This window comes from Phacochoerus africanus, chromosome 9, assembly GCF_016906955.1.
Source record: "Phacochoerus africanus isolate WHEZ1 chromosome 9, ROS_Pafr_v1, whole genome shotgun sequence".
Taxonomy (NCBI): domain Eukaryota; kingdom Metazoa; phylum Chordata; class Mammalia; order Artiodactyla; family Suidae; genus Phacochoerus; species Phacochoerus africanus.
In genome coordinates, this window is record NC_062552.1 from 54,663,892 (window position 1) to 54,680,542 (window position 16,651).

Here is a 16,651-nt window from a genome sequence, read left to right on the forward strand (position 1 = left end):
CCGGCGCTCGCATAATACGGCCGCCTTGTTGGGCATCCACGTGACCAATAGCGAGCTGCCTCTGTCCCGGACTGAGAGGAATAACAGGCTGCACCAGTCAGTGGGGTCGCTTTTTGCCAACCTTTTAACTGTCTCTGAGTGCTCCTCAAGTGCTTCTAATACAGGCATCACAGCCCCGCGCGTTGCGGGGGGGGGGGGGTGGGTAGGGACTGTCTGGTCCAACCTCTGTCTCGGGCCCACGCCCACCGGCGGACCCACTCCACGCCCGAGGCCGCAGCTGTCGAGCGTAGACCTCAGGACCGGTTCCACCCAGGACTGGACAAGCGGAAGGAGGGACTGCGAACGCCCAGGTGAGCGCCGCCCCATGCAGTGACGTTACCGATCTCGCTATCGATTGGCCCAGCGGAGGCTGGGGCAGCCAATGGGCGCCGCGCCCAGGGCGCGGCGCTTCAAATCTTTGCTTCCTGCTGCTGCTGCCGAGTCCTGAGCTGGCGACCCTCTTCCTGGGCGGCTGTATTTCGTCCCCGTCTTTTCTTACTCGATCCTCCCCTTCAGAAGGAACTGCCTGAGAGAGTGGAGGGCACAGGGTCAAGATCAAGGCTTATTTGGACTGAGATTGATGCCGGAAGGGGTTAGCAGCCCAGGCCCAAGTTAAGGAGAGACGCAGGATTTGACTTCAAAGGCTTGAAAATGCCAGTGAGCATCTGACGAAGCCAAACATGTTGTATGGAGAAAGTGGCCTTACTGTACCACTCGACTGTGTGTCTCCCCATTCATGCGCGAGCGCCTTAGGAGCAGACAGCCATCCTTCTCACTGGCTTAGAATAAAGGATCAATAAGTGTGTGTGAAACGAATAAATGACTAGGCAAAGTCCAGTTGAAATTGTGTTTATATAGGTCCCTAAAGCCTCATTTTTATTAGTTCGAAGTACTAGATTTAATAAGCTGATACTGTGTGTTTCCCATGGTATGTGCCAGCACTTGAACTCTTTATTTGCATCTGTTCCAAACAATTCTACAAAGTAGGTACAAATATCACCTTCCCCTATTCCCCAGCTTTGTAAAACTGAAGAAGAACCGAATTGGGTTGAGAGAGCTTAAGGAAATTGGCTAAGGACATAGTCACTGCTAGCCGCATAGGGAAAGGTCCGAACTATTGCATGGTACTGTCTCTCAAATGCTTTGCCTTCCAGTGGAGGGAAGAGCACTGTATGTGGAAATGATGGGCCTTGGGTTCAGCCCTCTGCCCTCTCCATCCCAAGCTAAGTGGTTGTGGAGAGGTTACTTTCTCTGGGAGTCTCCGCTGTCAAATGAGGGCAATTCTAGTTCCAAAGATTACCTGGGATGATGTTCATGTCCCTGGGAATTTGGAGTGGGAAGGACTCAGATCCTCGGCCAGTGTCTAAGGGAGAGGCCACTTAAATACCTCATGCCCACTTTGTGAGACAGTGAACTTGCTCGTGTAAAAAGGGAGCACAGGGAAAGTGCCCCAAACAGCTAAGAATCTTCCTAAATCTGGTAGGACTTTACCCAAGGGACCCCCTCAAAGAACGCTGGTGGAACGCATATACTATCTGCCTCCGTAGTCAGGACGATGGCATTCTCTCCATTTTGCAGGCCAGGCAGCTGCAGTGTCCTGGAAGGTCTTCTCTGGAAGAATCTTCCTTAACCTTCCATCCCACTGGCCACCCCAGCCAGGTCGCAGCCAGAAAAGGGCGCTGCCAGGGCATGGCCGGGGAGCGTCCCGGGGCCTGGTTCGGCTTCGGTTTCTGCGGCTTCGGACAGGCGCTGGGCTCTGGGCGCGGGCGCCAGGTATACAGCCCGGAGCCGCTGGAGGTGCCGGGCACGAGCCTTGACGTCTGCCGCGTGAGTGCAAGCTGGAGCTACACCGCCACCGTGACCAGTGAGCGCCCCGTTCCGTCCCCTGCCCCCTCCCCAGTTCCCGGCCTCCAGCCCAGGGTGCGTAGCCCGCCCCCTCCACAGCCCTTTCTCCGCCCCGTAGGTGGAGGCCGGCTGGAGCTGTCAGGCTCCGCGAGCGGCTCGGCAGGAGGCTGCAGGGACGCGTGGGCATCGGAGGCGCTCCTCGTGGTGCTGCGCGCGGGGACAGGACCCGATTCCGGGGCGGAGCTGCAGGCCTGGGCCCCTGGTTCGTCTCTGCGCGGGGAGCCCCTCTGGGCGCAGACCGTGGTGCTGGAGGTGGAGCGGAAGGACGGACCCGGCGGCGATGAGACCCAGGCTGGGCCGTTGCCGCTGCTGCCCTGCGCCAGCGCCTACGTGAGCCCGCAGCCGCCCTTCTACCGGCCTCTGGCTCCTACGCTGCGGGCGCGCCGGCTGGAGCTGGGCGCTGAGCACGCTTTGCTGCTGGACGCGGCGGGCCAGGTGTTTTCCTGGGGCGGGGGCAGGTGAGTGGGGGCTGGGCCAGGTGGACGGGTGGGAGGTGAGCGTTCAGGGCAGCAGAGAGTGCGGAAGGAAGCGGAGAGGAACCCTTGGTGCGACCATGGTCTTCCTCGCTCAGGCACGGACAGCTGGGCCACGGGACTCTGGAGGCAGAGCGGGAGCCAAGGGTGCTGGAAGCGCTGCAGGGCCTACCCATGGCTGAGGTGGCCGCAGGTGGCTGGCATTCTGTGTGTGTGAGTGGTGAGTGACCCACTGCTTTTCTGAAACTAGCTCAGTGTCTGGTAAGCTCCAAATCTTCCTCCTCCCTCCTTCTCTCCCAGTTTGATGGGTGGTCTAGCCAGGCTTCCTTGCAAGCTCATCCCAGATCAGTCAGCCCAGTGGTTCATGACTCGCCAATGTCTCTCAGAGCCAGCCCCTCTGCCGCCACCATCACCCACTCACACCCAGGCCATGGCAATTGTTTCCTGTCTTTGTTACTAGTCTCACTACCCTTCCTCTCCATCAGGATACAGCCTCTGGCCAGGGCTGTCTTTCTAAAACACTCCCCAAGGGAGAATGAAGGGGTGAGGGGCAGCCGAGCCAAGGAGAATGAAGAAGAAAGGTGACAGTTGCCCAGGTGGCTGTGATATGTAGTACACAGTGGACACTTAGATGCCCACAGGGAGGATGATGGTGGTGAGTGTGACTTCTGGTGGTGCCATTGCTGGTGACCTAGGACCAGAATGAGGAGTTTCACTTTGGATTGTGTTGAGTCCACCACTTGGGCAGGCCATCCAGGTGCAGCTGATTCCTAGGCTGTTGGGTGGAACTGGGAGCAGATGGTCTTTGCAAGAATCTGCACCTGGGGTTCTGGACGCCTCTTACATTGTTACCGACCAGGTCCATTTGCCTGATGCCAGCAAGCCAAAGGCCGAGATGCTGAGGTTTACAGCTGAGAAGAGTTTATTCACAAGGCAGCCTGTCGGGGAGATGGGAGAATAAACCTCGGATCCACCTCCCTGAAGGGATGGGATAAGTAGGGCAGTCTTAGGCATGGGGAGAGGTGATTGGAGGTAGGAGAAAAAAGGTGAGTTAATCAGTGTTCTGAGCAGGACTGTTGGGGTCACATGTTTTTGCATATTCAAATTGGAGGCACCTAGCACGAGCTGAGGGTGGAGTTTTCCAGCCCTCTGATGTCAAAAGTCCATTCACTGAACGTCTGCACAGGCCCAGTTTTAGGGTGGTCCCAACCAGCCCCCAGCCAGTTTTCACTGGGCGGGAGCTGACTCCATGTTCCTATAAAACACCTGAGTTGGGTGAAGTTGGGAAGGTATGCAATTAAAGAGGAAGAAAGAGGGAGTTTCCGTCTGGCGCAGCAGAAACGAATCCGACTAGGAACCATGAGGTTGTAGGTTCGATCCCTGGCCTCACTCAGCGGGTTAAGGATCTGCCATGAGCTGTGGTGTGGGTCGCAGATGCAACCTGGATCTGATGTTGCTATGGTGGTGGTGTAGGCCAGTGGCTACAGCTCCAATTAGACTCCTAGCATGGGAACGTCCATGTGCTGCAGGTGTGGCCCTTTTGAAAAAGACAAAAAATAGTAATAATAAAGAGGAAGAAAGAGGGAGTTCCTGTTGTGGTGCAGCAGAAATGAATCCAACTGGTATCCATAAGGAAAACAGGTTTGATCCCTTGCCTTGCTCAGTGGGTTAAGGATCCAGCGTTGCCATGAGCTGTGGTGTAGGTCACAGATGTGGCTTGGGTCCTGCGTGGCTGTGGCCGTGGTATAGGTTGGCGGCTGCAGCTCTGATTCAGCCCCTAGCCTGGGAACCTCCATATGCCGTGAGTGTGGGTCTAAAAAGCAGTGGAGTGAGTTGGGGTGGAGGGTGGAGCATGGTGCAAGGCAGGGGGAAGGGAGGAAGCAAGAAAGAAAAAAACTAGGAGATCCCGTCCTGGCGCAGTGGTTAACGAATCTGACTAGGAACGATGAGGTTGCAGGTTCGATCCCTGGCCTCGCTCAGTGAGTTCAGGATCCGGCATTGCTGTGAGCTGTGGTGTAGGTTGCAGACTCGGCTTAGATCCCTCGTTGCTGTGGCTCTGGCATAGGCTGGTGGCTACAGCTCTGATTTGACCCCTAGCCTGGTAATCTCCATATGCCACGGCTGCGGCCCTAGAAAAGACAAAAAAAAAAAAAGAAAAAAAAGCCCTAAAGTGAACTTTAATCAGTGAAGACAGTTTACAAGCCAAAGGGTATGAACAGGCTGTTCCCTTATCTGCTGTCCTGTAAGACAAGTTCAAGAATTTCTATTATCAGCTAACTCTATGGGCCGTGGTTTCAGTATCATCAGAGGTCTTTAAAAACTCCCAATTCCTGCCCTCTCCCCTCCACATTCTCAGGTAATGGGCCTGGGTTGGCAGCTAAGCTTGAGAGCTACCGGACTAGAGGGAAGAAAAGAGCGCTGGAAAGTGAATGCAATGGGAAGTCTCACGCTTGAGGTCCAACAGGATTTGGAGGCCTTGGTGTAGTGATTGGAGCACAGATGCCTCATTCAGACTTCCTAGATTAAATCATCCCTCTGCTCCTTGCGGTCTCGGGCAGAGCGCTTAACCTCTCTGTACCTCAAGTTTTCCCTTGAATAAAATAGCGATATTGTGCTTCAAACACTGGCACAGATTAAACACTTGATACAAATTAGCTACTACTGTTAGATAAATTTTTTGGGGGGTCTCTTTAGGGACACACCCGTGGCATATGGGGGTTCCCAGGCTAGGGCTCAAATTGGAGCCATAGCCACTAGCCTACACCACAGCGACAGCAGTGCAGGATCTGAGCCACGTCTGTGACCTACACCACGGCTCATGGCGATGCCAGATCCTTAACCCACTGAGCGAGGTCAGGGATCAAACCTGTGTCCTCATGGATACTAGTTAGATTGGTTTCTGCTGAGCCACGATGGGAACTCCTGTTAACGAATGTTTCGTATTAAGGCTGTTGCTTCAATTAACAAACTATAGTGTTGTGGGAGAGTTTCCAGAGGCCTTCTGGGGGGAGAGGGAGGGGAGGGTGTAATGGGTAAAGGGGGTCAACTGTGTGATGACAGATGAAGCTAACCTCTGGGTGATAGGCATGCTGGAGTGCCTCCAAAAGTCAATATATAATGGTGTACCTGTGAAACATGTAATGTTAGAAACCAGTGCTACCTCAGTGAAACATTTTTCCTAAAAGGTCTTCAATAGGACCAGTGGTGGGTGGGGCTGAAGAAAGGAGCCTGGGCTCAGTGGATGTGAAAGACCATTGGGGAACCTCGAGGAACACATTTCCAAATTGCACGCATGGGGGCCAGGGTGGAGGTGCGGGGTGGGAGGAGTGCAATTTAACAGCAAAGGTAAAAGTCAAAGTGGAGCAGAAGATCATGCAAGAGAGGTCCTTTAAGAAAAGGGTGAGCTGGAGTTCCCATCGTGGCTCAATGGTAACAAACCCAACTAGTATCCCTGAGGATGCAGGTTTGATCCCTGGCTTTGTTCAGTGGGTTAAGGATCTGGCGTTGCCGAGAGCTGTGGTGTAGGTTGCAGATGTGACTCGGATCCCGAGTTGCTGTGCCTGTGGCTTAGGCTGGCAGCTGCAGCTCAGATTTGACCCCTCTCCTGGGAACCTCCATATGCCACAGGTACGGCCCTGAAAAGCCAAAAAAGGGAGGAAGGAAGTGATCTGAAGGCACTTAGGAGGAAAGAGCCCTGTTGAGACCAGGGAGCTGCGGGCCTGAGGGAGGCACATTGCTGGAGCGCTGACTTGGGAGGGCAGGCAGGAGTTGTCTCCAGGGAGCCAGTGGGCTGCAGGGGAGTCTGGATGAAAGCAGGGGGCTTAGGAGGTGGAGGGGGTGTTCTCAGTCTGTTTAATGGGGCCCCTTTATCTCTCTTTCAGAGACTGGGGATATTTATATCTGGGGCTGGAATGAATCAGGGCAGCTGGCCCTGCCTGCCAGGAGCCTGGCAGAGGATGGAAAGACAATCACAGGAGACGGTGAGAGTCCCAGTGCCTTTTTTTTTTTTTTTTAGTTTATTTTATTGAAGTATAGTTGATTGGTAATGTTGTGTTAATTTCTGCTATAGAGCAAAGCGATTCAGTAATATATATATGTATATATAAATACATTCTTTTTCATATTCTTTTCCATTATGGTTTATCATAGGATATTAAATATAGTTCCCTATGCTATACAGTAGAACCCTGTTGTGTCCTCATTCTATACATAACAGTTTATATCTGCTAATCCCAAACTCCCAGTGCATCCTTCCTCCCCCAGCCCCCTGCCCCTGGCTACCACAAGTCTGTTGGTGAGGGTCAGTTTCTTTTTTTTTAATTTTTGAAGTTTATTTTAAATGATTTTTATTTTTTTCCGGTACAGCTGGTTTACAGTGTTCTGTCAGTTTTCTACTGCACAGCAAGGTGACCCAGTCACACATACATGTATACATTCTTTTTTCTCCCATTATTATGCTCCATCATAAGTGACTAGATATAGTTCCCAGGGCTACACAGCAGGATCTCATTGCTTATCCATTCCAAAGGCAATATTTTGCATCTGTTAACCCCAAATTCCCAGTCCATCCCACTCCCTCCCCTCCCCCTTGGCAACCACAGAGTGTCAGTTCTTTTTTTTTTGGCTTTTTTGGGCCACACCTGCAGCATATGGATGTTCCCAGGCTAGGGGTTGAATCAGAGCTGCAGCCGCCAGCCTACGCCACAGCAACCCAGGATCCAAGCTGCATCTTCAACCTATATAACGGCTCACGGCAGTGCCAGATCCCTGACCCACTGAGCGAGGCCAGGGATCAAATCCACATCCTCATGAATATTAGTTGAATGCATTTCTGCTGCGCCACAATGGGAACTCCGAGGGTCACACATAATACCTGTCATTCCTGACTCCTGGCTATTTTCTGGCTTGAGAACCACACAGTGCTTGGAAGGGGTGTGTCACATCCTCAGGACCCCAGGACACACTGAAGGTCTCTGAGCCCCTTATGAGAGGGATCATGGCAAGGCTAATGCCAATGCCAGTGCTACATGCTCCACAAACCTGTCAACTCCAGCGCTTCCTGGGAAATGTGGGGTCGGGAGCGATGGCCTTCAAGCCAGAGTATGTGCTTCAGCTGTTGTACAGAGTTGGTGTATGAATGAGGTTTAGATCGGTGCTCAGTGAGTGTTCACCATCGTTATCCTCATCACTCTTACTGCTTCTCTGAAGCCCCAGGACTGAACGAAGATGGTTCTGAAGCAAAGAGAGCCACAGAGGGTGAGGATGGAGGCCCCGCCCCCTTCATAGCTGTCCAGCCCTTCCCGGCCCTGCTGGATCTCCCCCTCGGCTCAGATGCGGTCAAGGCCAGCTGTGGATCCCGGCACACAGCGGTGGTGACAAGTGAGTGGGGCTGGGTAGGCTGGTTCAGGATGGTCCAGAGGTCCCTTCACCCCAACTCTCTGGCTAGTAGCTGCAGAAAAGGGTGGCGATTGCCTAAAAAACGACCATTTTTTTTCTGCCACATTCACAGCATGTGGAAGTTCCTGGCCAGGGATCACACCTTCGCCACAGTTTTGACCTGTGCCTCACCTACGACAATGCAAATGCTTAACCCACAGCACCACATGGGAACGTCATAAAAACTACCATTTTAGGTGTCTTTGGCATGTACTGAGTAGCTGCCTCACTGACTACACCCCCATGTGGCTTTAACAGTGGCTCCCCAGCCCATCAGTCCTCGAAGGTTCTTCTTTCTGGAGGGAGGCTCGTGTTTGCCTATCTTTCTTCTGACAGCAGGGCCTGCCCCACCCTGCCCTGCTTCTAAGGCTCCTGAACGTAGTAGCTGCAAGTTGCAGGCCAATCAGCCAACTAGGAACCATGAGGTGTAGAGCAAGGAGAAGCTTTTCAGTCTGGATCCTCTGCCACATCAAATGCAACTAGATAGCTGTCAAAAAGAGAGAGGAGGAGTTCCCGTCGTAGTGCCAAGGTAACAATCCCTATTAGTATCCATGAGGACTCAGGTTCCATCTCCGGCCTCACTCAGTAGACTAAGGATGAGGTATTGCCTTGAGCTGTGGTGTAGGTCGCAGATGCGGCTTGGATCCTGCGTTGCTGTGTCTGTGGTGTAGGCCGGCAGCTGTAGCTCTGATTTGACCCCTCGCCTGGGAACCTCCATGTGCCTCAGGTGGAGCCCTAAAAAAACCAAAAAAAAAAAAAAAAAAGAGGATGTGTTGTGCTATGCAAAGCGAATCTCATGACAACTGTAAAGTGCTGGCTGTGGGTTGTGGCAGGCCGGGCAGGACAAATGACTTATCGAAGAGCAGGGGCAACAGCCCCTTACTGTCCTTTTGGTTACAGGAACCGGCGAGCTCTACACCTGGGGCTGGGGTAAGTAAAGGACTTGCTTTTTGTGATGCTTCAACTAAGGAGAGAAAAGACCCGGGAGCAGAGGGCAGGTGACAAGAGCCATGCAGACCAGTGGAAGCATATGCCCTCGGCCTGACAAACCACTGGGAAGACAGGGACTGAAAAGCTGCCTGTTCCCTTCTCTGGAAGGGGTCTAGGCACACTCAGAAGGGTACAGACCAGACAAGAGAGAAATAGGAGATATCATTACTTTCCACCTACCTTTCTGAAAAAGTATTATTTCTTAAGGGAATGTTTCTCTAGCATTGAGGAGACCTCTTTTGGTCTGGCACTGGGTAGAGCAAAAGATCGCATGAAAAGCTCTGCTCGGAGCATCTGAGCTTTGGGCTGGGGAGCCTGGAGGAGCATTGCCTCTTGGGGACCTGGGGGATTGCCTGGTCCTGGGGCTCTGTGTTTCTGGTCTCCTGAATTCACAGGGCAGACACTAGCAGCGTGGTGGCTTAAGCCCCACACTTCAGTGGATAGGCTGGTTTTCCTTCCTGGGGCCGAAGGCCATGGCCCTGTGGAGAGGATAGCAAAGGGTTCATTTCCCTTTAGGTAAATATGGACAGCTTGGCCACAAGGACACGACCAGCTTGGATCGGCCCTGCCGTGTGGAGTACTTGTAGATAAGCAACTCCAAGTCAGGACTGTGAGCTGTGGGCCCTGGAACACCTACGTGTTCACTGTGGAGAAAGAGAAGAGCCGACGTATGTAAATAAGGGCATGAAATCAATGGGCAGTAAAGAAGAAGAAAGCTAACGTCTGTGAAACTCCTGCCCAGGTCAAGGAAAACCAGAGCCTGCTCTCCAGAGGCCTCGTCTTTGCCCCTCCCTCCCCATCACAGCCCTCTTGCTCCAACTTAGAGCAGTGTCCTCGACTTGGTCCTCAAATTAGAAGCCCCTGGAGATTTGGCAATGGATGCCTAAGGCCAGCATCGCAGACATGGGTGAAATCAGAATTAGACACGGGCAGATGTGAAAGCTGCCCCACCTGACCCCACCCTGGGGGGATTTCGAGGTAGTGCCAAGATGGGGAACTGAGACCAGCTCAACAGGATGGGGCTGAAGAATGGGTGCTGTGAAACCTAAGGAAAAAAAGTTAAAACAAGACACAGAGACATTTTCTTAAGCAAGGTCTCAGGGGCCAAGAGCACCGCCTCAAGAAACCACACTGCTTTTATTGTGCTCTTTTATTGTGCTCCTCAAGTGTGGAGGGGGCTATGGGTGGAGGATATAGGGTTTGTTTATTATTACTATTATTTTTGATATAGGGTTTGTTTATTATTGTGTAAGTTCTTTTATTATTTTAAAAGTCACTTAGCTGGTAAAAGGTTAAGCTTTTACTCTGACCTTTAGGCACATAACAATCATCAGCATTTGAGTTAGCTATCTATGCATAGCATTCCAGAGAATCCTCACTGTGCTTAGGTTTGCACCTTGGTTCTCTGCTAATGCATATTCTGCCAACGGGAGACTGCTTGTGAACCACTTGGCCATGAGGTTCCTCTTTCTCTTATTCCTTAGAGGACATATCATGCTTGTGCAAATGGCGTGCCAATCTGCACAGGTCCAGCATGCCTAGACCAACGCATTATGTCCTCATTCAGCTTACCCTATGAATAGCTTATGCCTTTAGGTCTTTGTTCTTAAGCTTTAAGTCATTTACCAGCACTGTGACTGTTTTTCAAGCTGGAAGGTGGGATAAAGTAAAGCAGGATGATGGGATTTTTCAGTAAAGAAGCTAAGAAAATATTGTAGAAACATGTTTCGTGACAGGGAACTGCTAGAAATCATCTTATTTTGTTACTCACTCACCTGGTTTCATTTTGAATGGTACCATTCCTGGTATGCATCTTTATGCAGTCTAATTTGTCTGCTTTTGAACTTGAGATAAAGGGACTAGTTCCGTATATGTTCTTCCATGTCTTGTTTTCTCATCAACACTGTATGATTCATCTACGGCGTCCTGCAGTTCATTTATTATTACAGTTATATGGCGTTCCATTGTCTGCCTATATCTCAAGGTATATATTCTCTCGTTGATAGTAATTTTTTTCTTTTTTTATTGAGTTAAAATATACATAATATTGGAGGTCCCGTCGTGGCTCAGCGGTTGACAAGTCTGACTAGCATCCATGAGGTCGCAGGTTCGATCCCTGGCCTCTCTCGGTGGGTTAAGGATCCGGCGTTGCTGTGAGCTATGGTGTAGCTTGAGACGTGGCTTGGATCCCATGTTGCTGTGGCTGTGGTATAGGCTGGCAGCTGCAGCTCTGATTTGACCCCTAGCCTGGGAACTTCCATATGCTGCAGGTGTGGCCCTAAAAAGAAAAAAAAAAAAAGAGAGAGAGAAATTACATATATATATACACACACACACACACACATATTTACTAAACCATTTTTCTCTGTACAGTTCAATGGCATGAAATATATTCATATTGTTGTATAGCCATCACCACCATCCACTCCCGCCTCTTTTCATCTTGTAAATCTGAAAATCTATGCCTACCAAACAGTAACTTGCGGTTCTCCTTTCTCCCCACCCCCTGGCAACCACCATTATCCCTTCTGTCTGTCTATGTGATTTTGACTACCCTAAGTACCTCATATAAGTGAACTCATGCAGTGTTTTGTTTTTTGTGACTGGTTTATTTCACTTAGCGTGACATCCTTCCTTTTTAGGCCCAATATTCCATTGTGTGTGTATATCCCACATTTTGCTTATCCGTCCATTGGCTGGTAGGCACCTGGGTTGTTTTTATGTTTTAGCTCTTGTGGCTAATGCTGCTGTGAACACGGATTTACAAATATCTCTTTGAGACTCTCCTTTTAATTCTTTTGGGTGTATACCCAAAAGTGGAGTTGCTGGGTCATACGGTAATTCTATTCTTAATTTCTTTGAGGCGCTTACATACTGTTTTCGAAAGTGACTTTGCCATTGAACGGTGCCACAGATGGTGCACAAGTGTTCCAGATTCTCTGCATCTTCATTCAACACTTTGTTTTCTGGTTATTTTTACAGTAGCCATCCTAATGCGTGTGAACTTATACCATTGTAATTTTGATTTGCACTTCTCTAATGATTACTGATACTAAGCATCTTTTCATCTGCTTATTGGCCATTCATTTCACCTTTTTTGGATAAATGTCTATTTAAGTTCTTTGCTCATTTTTGTGAGGTGGATGTGATGCCCATATTTTTCTTTTGTTTGTTTTTGCTTTCTTTTTATTTCTATATGATGCTCCCCCCCCTTTTCTGGTCTTTTTAGAGCCGCACCTGCGGCATATGGAAGTTCCCAGGCTAGGGGTCAATTGAAGCTGTAGTCCCTGGCCTACATCACAGCCACAGCAACACAGGATCCGAACCGCATCTGTGACCTACACCATGGCTCATGGCTGCACCAGATCCTCAACCCTCCGAGCAAGGCAAGGGATCGAACATATGTCCTCATGGATGCTAGTCAGATTCCTTTCTGCTGAACCACGACAGGAACTCCTAATGCCCATTTTTGAATCAGGTTTTTGTTGTTGTTTTTGTTGTTTTAGGGGTTCTCTATATAATCTGGATATGAATCCCTTATCAGATAAGTGATTTGGAAATATTTTCTACCATTCTCTTGGTTTTCCTTTTGACTCTGTCAGTAGTGTCTCTCTTTTTTGCATTCTTTTTTTTTGTTTTTTTAAAATATTTTCTATCATGGTCTATCCCAGGAGATTGGATATACATTAGAACCTTGTTGTTTATCCATTCTAAATGTAATAGTTTTCATCTGCTAACCCCAGACTCCCAGTCCATCCCCCTCTCTCCCCTCTCCTCCTTGGCACCACAAGTCTGTTCTCTATATCTGTGAGTCTGTTTTGTAAAGGTTCATTTATGCTGTAGTTTAGATTCCACATATAAGTGATATCATATGGTATTTGTCCTTCTCTTTCTGACTTCCTTCACTTAGTATGATTATCTCTAGTTGTATCCATTTGTTGCAAAAAGCCTTATTTTGTTCTTTTTTATGGCTGAGTAGTATTCCATTGTGTATATATATATATATATATATATATATATATATACACACACACACACACTATCTTCTTAATCCAGTCATCTGTTGACAGACATTTAGGTTGTTTCCAAGTCTTGGCTATTGTGAATAGTGCTGCAGCAAACGTAGGGGTGCATGTATATTTTTTAATTTTGTCCAGATAATATGCCCAGGAGTAGGATTGCTACATCATATGGTAGTTCTATATTTAATTTTCTGAGGAATGTCCATATGATTTTCCATAGTGGTTGTACCAATTTACATTTCTGCCAAAAGTGTAGGAGGGTTCTCTTTTCTCCAAACCCTCTTTAGCATTTGTTATTGGTAGATTTTTTTTCCCTTTTAGGGCTGCACCTGCAGCATATGGAAGTTCCCAGGCCAGGGGGTTGAATTGGAGCTACAGCTGCTGGCCTGTGCCACAGCAGTGGGGGATCTGAGCCATGTCTGCAAACTACGCCCATGTCACAGCAATGGCAGATCCTTAACCCATGAAGTGAGGCCAGAGATCAAAACCATATCCTCATGTAAACTAGTTGGGTTCTTAACCTGCTGAGCCTCTATTGGAACTCCTATAGACTTACTAATGATGGCCATTCTGACTGGTGTGGGGTGTTACCTCACTGTAGTTTTGATTTGAATTTCTCTAATAATTAATGATGTTGAGTATCTTTTCATGTGCCTACTGGCTATTCATGTGTCTTCTTTGGAGAGATGTCTTTTTAGGAGTTCCTGTTGTGGCACAGCGAATCCAACTAAGAATGATGAGGTTTCAGGTTTGATCCCTGGCCTCACTCAGTGGATTAAGGATCTGCCGTCACTGTGAGCTATGGTGTAGGTCACAGATGTGGCTCAGATCTGGCGTTGCTATGGCTCTGGCATAGGTCAGCAGTTGTAGCTCTGATTAGACCCCTAGCCTGGGAACCTCCTTATGCCACAGGTGTGGCCCTAAAAAGCAAAAAACAAAACAAAACAAAACTTTTTAGGTCTTCTGCCTATTTTTCACTTAGGTTGTTTGCATTTTTGTTGTTGAGTTGTATGAGTTTTGGTATATTTTTGAGATTAAGACCTTGTCAGTTGCTTTGTTTTGTTTTGTTTTTTCCTTTTTGTCTGTTTAGAGCCACACCCGTGGCATATGGAAGTTCCCAGGCTAGAGGTCCAATTGGAGCTGTATGCCACAGCCACAACAACACTAGATCTGAGCCACATCTACCACCACACCACAGCTTGCGGCAACTCCAGATCCTTAACCCACTGAGCAAGGCCAGGGATCGAACCCGCAACTTCATGGTTCCGTCAGATTCATTTCCACTGTGCCATGACGGGAACCTCCCAGTTGCATTGTTTACAGCGATTTTCTCCCGTTCTGTAGGTTGTATTTTTACCATATATATGTGTGTGTGTGTGTGTGTGTGTGTGTGTGTGTGTGTGTGTGTATAGTATTTTTGAACTATGTATATATAGTATTTTTGAACACATTTTTGGACACCCTGTGGCATATGGAAGTTCCTGGACCAGGGATCAGTTACAACCTACACTGCAGCAACAACAGATCCTTTAACTCACTGTGCTGGAATGGGGATGGATCCTGGGTCCTGGGTCTGCAGAGTTGCTGCCAATCCCATTGTGTCACAGTGGGAACTCCCCATTTTATATATTGCCTCCTTTGTCAAAGATTAATTGACTGTAGTTGTCTGGGTTTATTTTGGGGCTCTCTATTTCTGTTTCATTGATCTGTATGTCTGTTTTTCGTACCAATATCACACTGTTTTGATTACTGTAGCTTTGTAAGAGCATCTAAAGTCTGGGAGTTATATGTCCTGCTTTGTTTTTTTTCCCTCAGGATTGCTTTGGCAATTCTGGGTCTTTTATGGCTGCATGTAGATTTTTGGATTTATTGTTCTAGTTCTGTGAAAAATATCATGTGTAATTTAATAGGGATTGCAGTAAGTGTATAGATTGCTTGGGTAGTATGGCCATTTTAACAATATTAATTCTTCCAACCCAGGAGCATGGAATATCTTTCCATTTCTTTGAGTCCTCTTTAATTTCCTTGAATAATGTTTTGTAGTTCTCAGGATGCAAGTCTTTCAGCTCCTTGGTCAGGTTTATTCCTAGATATTTAATTTTCGGGGGTGTGATTTTTTTTTTTTTTTGGTCTTTTTGCTATTTCTTTGGGCCACTCCTGCGGCATATGGAGGTTCCCAGGCTAGGGGTCAAATCGGAACTGTAGCCACTGGCCTACGCCAGGGCCACAGCAACACGGGATCTGAGCCGCGTCTGCAACCTACACCACAGCTCATGGCAACGCCGGATCATTAACCCACTGAGCAAGGGCAGGGACCGAACCCGCAACCTCATGGTTCCTAGTCGGATTTGTTAACCACTGCACCACGACAGGAACTCCCGGGGGTGTGATTTTAAAAGCTATTTTTAAATATTAATTTTCTAATATTTCCTTGTTAGTATATGGAAATGCAACCAATTTCTGAATGTTAATCTTGCATGCTGCTACTTTGCTGAATTTGTTGATCAGTTCAAGTAGTTTTTGTGTGGAGTTCTTAGGGTTTTTCACATACAGTACCATGTCATCTGCGTAGAGTGACAATTTTACATCTTCTCATCCAATCTGGATACGTTTTATTTCTTTCTCTGTTGGATTGCTGTGGCTAGGACTTCCAACACTGTGTTGAATAAAAGTGGTGAGAGTTGGCATCCTTGTCTTATTCCAGATTTTAGTGTGAAGGCTTTCAGCATCTCTCCATTGAGCATATTTGCTGTTAGTTTATCATGAATGACTTATTATGTTGAGGTATGTTCCTTCTATACCCACTTTGGTAAGAGTTTTTATTTTATCATCAATGGATGTTGAATTTTGTCAAATGCTTTTTCTGAATGTATTGAGATGATCATGTATTTTTTTACTTTTCTTTTGTTACTGTGGTGTATTACCTTGATTTGCGTATGTTGAACCATCCTTGTGATCTTGGAATGAAGCCCACTTGGTCATGGTGTATGATCTTTTTGATGTGTTGTTGGATTCTGTTTGCTAATATTTTGTTGAGAATTTTTTTTTTTTGTCTTTTCTAGGGCTGCACCTGTGGCATATGGAGGTTCCCAGGCTAGGGGTCTAATCGGAGCTGAAGCCGCCAGCCTATGCCAGAGCCACAGCAACACTAGATCTGAGCCGAGTCTGCAACCTACACCACAGGTCACAGCAATGCCGGATCCTTAACCCACTAAGCAAGGCCAGGGATCGAACCTGCAACCTCATGGTTCCTAGTCAGATTCATTTCCACTGCGCCATAATGGGAACTCCTATGATTTTTTTATTTAGTGGTATCTTTGGTTTTGGTATTAGGGTGATTGTGGCTTCATAAAATGTCTTTGAGAGTGTTCCTTCTTTTTCAGTCTTTTGGAAGAGTCTAAGAAGAATGGGTATAAGTTCTTTGTATGTTTGATAGAATTCACCTGTGAAGCCATCTGGTCTTGGACTTCTGTGTGTAGGGATTTTTTTTTAAATTATTGCATATTCAATTTTATTTCTAGTGATGATCTGTTCAAATGATCTATCTCTTCTTGATCTAAGAATTTTTTTTTTGTCTTTTCTAGGGCTGCACCCGTGGCATATGGAGGCTCCCAGGCTAGGGGTCTAATCGGAGCTGAAGCTCCGATTTTGGTGAGCTGTTTGTTTCTAAAAAGTTTTCCATTTCTTCTAGGTTGTCAAATTTCTTGGCATATAATTATCCTAGCCACATCTGAGACCTACACTGCAGCTTGTGGCAATGCCGGTTCCTTAATATATTGAGCAAGG

At 47.9% G+C, this 16,651-nt stretch overlaps 1 protein-coding gene across 2 annotated transcripts; it reads left to right on the plus strand.

Annotated features, from left to right (window-relative positions):
* Positions 1 to 211: 211 nt before the first annotated feature.
* On the plus strand, positions 212 to 10,067 carry RCCD1 (RCC1 domain containing 1). 2 transcript variants are annotated; one of them, XM_047796629.1, is made up of 8 exons: positions 212 to 350; positions 1,618 to 1,903; positions 2,003 to 2,402; positions 2,516 to 2,637; positions 6,299 to 6,397; positions 7,626 to 7,796; positions 8,754 to 8,783; positions 9,360 to 10,067. In XM_047796629.1, exons 2-8 carry the CDS (start codon positions 1,729 to 1,731, stop codon positions 9,428 to 9,430), a joined length of 1,068 nt encoding a protein of 355 aa, XP_047652585.1. In that variant the 5' UTR covers positions 212 to 350; positions 1,618 to 1,728; the 3' UTR covers positions 9,431 to 10,067. The 2 variants fall into 2 exon arrangements, with proteins under 2 accessions (XP_047652585.1, XP_047652584.1); XM_047796628.1 differs by lacking the exons at positions 8,754 to 8,783; positions 9,360 to 10,067 and having other exon boundaries at positions 7,626 to 8,590.
* The last annotated feature ends 6,584 nt before the right edge of the window (positions 10,068 to 16,651 follow it).

Coding starts and splice junctions, on each gene's coding strand:
- RCCD1 (XM_047796628.1), top strand. CDS start 1,729: ATGGCCGGGGAGCGTCCCGGGGCCTGGTTCGGCTTCGGTTTCTGCGGC. Junction 2,403..2,515: donor TTTTCCTGGGGCGGGGGCAG/GTGAGTGGGGGC, acceptor TTCCTCGCTCAG/GCACGGACAGCTGGGCCACG. Junction 6,398..7,625: donor AAAGACAATCACAGGAGACG/GTGAGAGTCCCA, acceptor GCTTCTCTGAAG/CCCCAGGACTGAACGAAGAT.